The 3,237-nt window shown below is 45.7% G+C and overlaps 1 protein-coding gene across 1 annotated transcript in view; it reads left to right on the top strand.

The window, feature by feature from the left end:
* Window positions 1–2,611, top strand: part of LOC311237059 (uncharacterized protein) — a gene marked incomplete at both ends in the record, with an annotated part of 28,795 nt that extends 26,184 nt beyond the window's left edge. Inside the window, 2 exons of the mRNA XM_084324867.1 lie at window positions 1,850–2,338; window positions 2,606–2,611. Coding sequence (XP_084180993.1) covers window positions 1,850–2,338; window positions 2,606–2,611 — 495 coding nt within the window. The remainder of the gene's footprint in view (window positions 1–1,849; window positions 2,339–2,605) is intronic.
* Between the last annotated feature and the right edge of the window lie 626 nt (window positions 2,612–3,237).

Raw genomic sequence — 3,237 nt, 5'->3', positions numbered from 1 at the left:
GGCGTCAAGGATAAATGTTTTGTTTCAGGCAAGTTTTCTGCAGCTAAATCAAAATGCCACGCTCTGAAGACTGATCATCGATTAAGAAGCGAGTGAATCCTGGAAAAGAAAACTGCTGTGTAAGATTTCCACGTCAAGGTACCAATTTACCTTTGCTGAATAATGCATAATGTCCAGTTTTCTGCTATTGTTTTGGTGTCTAGAGACTAACGTTACTGAAGAGAAAGTGATGATGAAGAGAGATATTTTCCATGTGTTAGAAACCCACAGTAAGAAAGAGTAGTGTGGTACAACACATTGTTGTGTAGTAAAGTGGAAGTAAACTGGAGCCTACTTCTTAGTATCTCTTAGCCTTGGTGTGGCAGTGGTTTCAAAGAGTTCAATATAAACGTTATATGGGTGGGTGTTTCTGTGTGCATGTGATTGTCGCTTAGTGACAGTGGGTCTTCTGTTTTACACTTTGTTGTCGGTTCTCAAGGCAACCGAGCCCTGCTGGCTGGGAGGTGTCTGTCTGCCAGTGCTGCTGCAATCTCAACACTTCTGCAGACCCGTCTTGGATTATTCACCTCCAGTCCGAGGTGAGTTTGCATCGACATTTACTGAAATATGATTACTACCAGTTACCAGATGTATAAACGTATAATGCATCATTCATAAGTCTATTGATACCCCCATACTGTGTGTGTGTGTGTGTGTGTGTGTGTGTGTGTGTGTACCCACCCCCCATATTGTGTGTGTGTGTGTGTGTGTTGTGTGAGGGTACCCCAATTATCCTAGACTGGTCTCTTGCTTAGACTTCAAAGTTAGTTGTTAAGCAAGTATTTCAAGTATTGGGCAACAGAGCCCCCCCTGGTATATATGGCTTGGGATCTCTATTCATTGACTACTAGCCTACATAGTGGGACAGCACAGTGCTGCTGCCATGCAAGAGAGCGCTTGCATTTTTTACCAAATCTGTTTAATTGATTTTGCGAAGCTCACCTATCAGACATTCTGCTTGTACATCCACCACTAACCCCTCTGTAACACTGGCTGTACAGTATATAAAGACACTAATTAATGTCTGCATGTCAGTGTCCTTACCTATCAAGTCAAGTCAAGTCAAGAGTTTTATTTGTCACGGCACACAAGCATACAGTGAAATGCAGGGGGTCATGCCCGCAGAGATTGTGCAATAATACAGTAATAAGAATAGGATGAGAATAAGACATTTGTGCAATAATACAAGTAATAAGAATAAGACATAACGTATATAAAGTTTACAAAAAGCATGGTAAGACATGCTACTGTAAGGTCCTGCGATAGTGCAATACACTGTTAGCTCTCTCTATCTCCATGATGTGTCTTAAGAAGATTACCCTCCGTTGCTTAGTTAGTAGGCCATCTTAACCAGCCTGGACTTAAGCACTGCCAAATGCCCGGTCTGTTGAAAGTGCAGCACTCAGAGAATTCTCCGGCTGTCGACCTGTGCTGCTCTCGGGGTGTGGGGGGGGGGTGACGTGTGTTTGGACAGATCTGGCAGGGCAGCGAGTGAGGGGGGGAGTCTGTCAGACTCAGAAATGTTGATTAGCCTGGTGTGCTCAACAACCCCTTCTCTCCCTCTCCCTTTCTCTCTCCCCCTCTCGGTCCTGCCCTCTCAGACGCAGCGCTAACTCCCCTGACAGGCGAAGGATTAGGCCTGCTGTCTGCGTAGTGCCTGCTAGCCAACGGGTTGGACGCCTATCATCGCAGTCTTGTTTACTATGTGTGTGTGCACTCTCCTAGGGGGTTTAGGCCTGTCTAATACCTCTGTCTGAATGCTGCTGACATAAATCCCCCAGAGTACACCAGAGCTGTGTGCACGCTACAGAAGACCCCCATAGCTGTGTGCGAGCTACAGAAGACCCCCAGAGCCGCGTGCGAGCTACAGAAGACCCCCAGAGCTGTGTGCGAGCTACAGAAGACCCCCAGAGCTGTGTGCGAGCTACAGAAGACCCCCAGAGCTGTGTGCGAGCTACAGAAGACCCCCAGAGCTGTGTGCGAGCTACAGAAGACCCCCAGAGCTGTGTGCGAGCTACAGAAGACCGCCAGAGCTGTCTGCACGCTACAGAAGACATCAGAGCTGTGTGCGCGCTACAGAAGACCCCCAGAGCTGTGTGCGAGCTACAGAAGACCCCCAGAGCTGTGTGCGAGCTACAGAAGACCCCTAGAGCTGTGTGCTGCGCTACAGAAGACCCCCAGAGCTGTGTGCGAGCTACAGAAGACCCCCAGAGCTGTGTGCGAGCTACAGAAGACCCCCAGAGCTGTGTGCGCGCTACAGAAGACCCCCAGAGCTGTGTGCGAGCTACAGAAGCAACAGGTGAGTCCTCTGCCCTTTATTCTACTGTCGAGAAGTTAGTTTCTGCACTTGAATCTATTCATGTTTATTATTTTGCCACACAATGATTGTCAACATGTCTATTTACAGTATATGTGACAAATAACCTGGGTATTTAACTCGAATGGCTGCATTTCTATGGCACTTTTTAAGTACTAGTACCACTCAAACCACTTTACAATGGAATGAATAGACCTCTCACGTGTGACGTATTGCCGGTTGCTCCCATCTCTCCACAATCTCCTGCAGCTCTAGGAAAATGAATGGACCAAAATAATAAATCACTCCTAGCTCCATCTGTGGTTCATGCGGCTGTGGTTCCCGTGAACAAGGCCTTTTGATATACATTTCTCCCTCTGATAAGGCAGGGGACTTTTAATTTCGAAGCGGCAGTTCAAATCGCTAGCTAAAACAAGTAGCATTGCAGATTAGGTCACCACCACCGTCGGCATTCTCTGCAACATCTGGTCATTTATTGTTAGCAATTTGGCTTTTAAAAATGGGAACGCTAACAAAACATGAAACCCTATTAACCCCACATGATGCAGTATCAACGACATTACTGGTAAATGGGGAAATGCAAACACCGCTCATTGGCACTGATCCCCGGTGGGAATTGAACCCCTAACTAGGGATGCACCGATCCGACTTTTTCAGTCCCGATACCGATACCTGGGTATCGGCCAATACCGATACCGATCCGATACCCATTGTCCAAATTCTTTTTACAAAAAAGTTTAAAAAAAAGTAAAAATGTTATCCAAGTTTTTTTTTTTTTTTTTTATTATTAAAATATATTTAGTTTTTAAGAATTGTAAAGGCTCACAAGTGTGTTTTTGATTGGTTGTAAACAAAGGCAGAAAATAAACTTCATTCATTTA

This window comes from Notolepis coatsorum (assembly GCF_963971535.1).
Source record: "Notolepis coatsorum genome assembly, chromosome: 11".
In the NCBI taxonomy this organism is placed as follows: domain Eukaryota; kingdom Metazoa; phylum Chordata; class Actinopteri; order Aulopiformes; family Paralepididae; genus Notolepis; species Notolepis coatsorum.
Note: the sequence above shows the minus strand (reverse complement) of the source record. Positions and strands in the feature narration are given on the sequence as shown.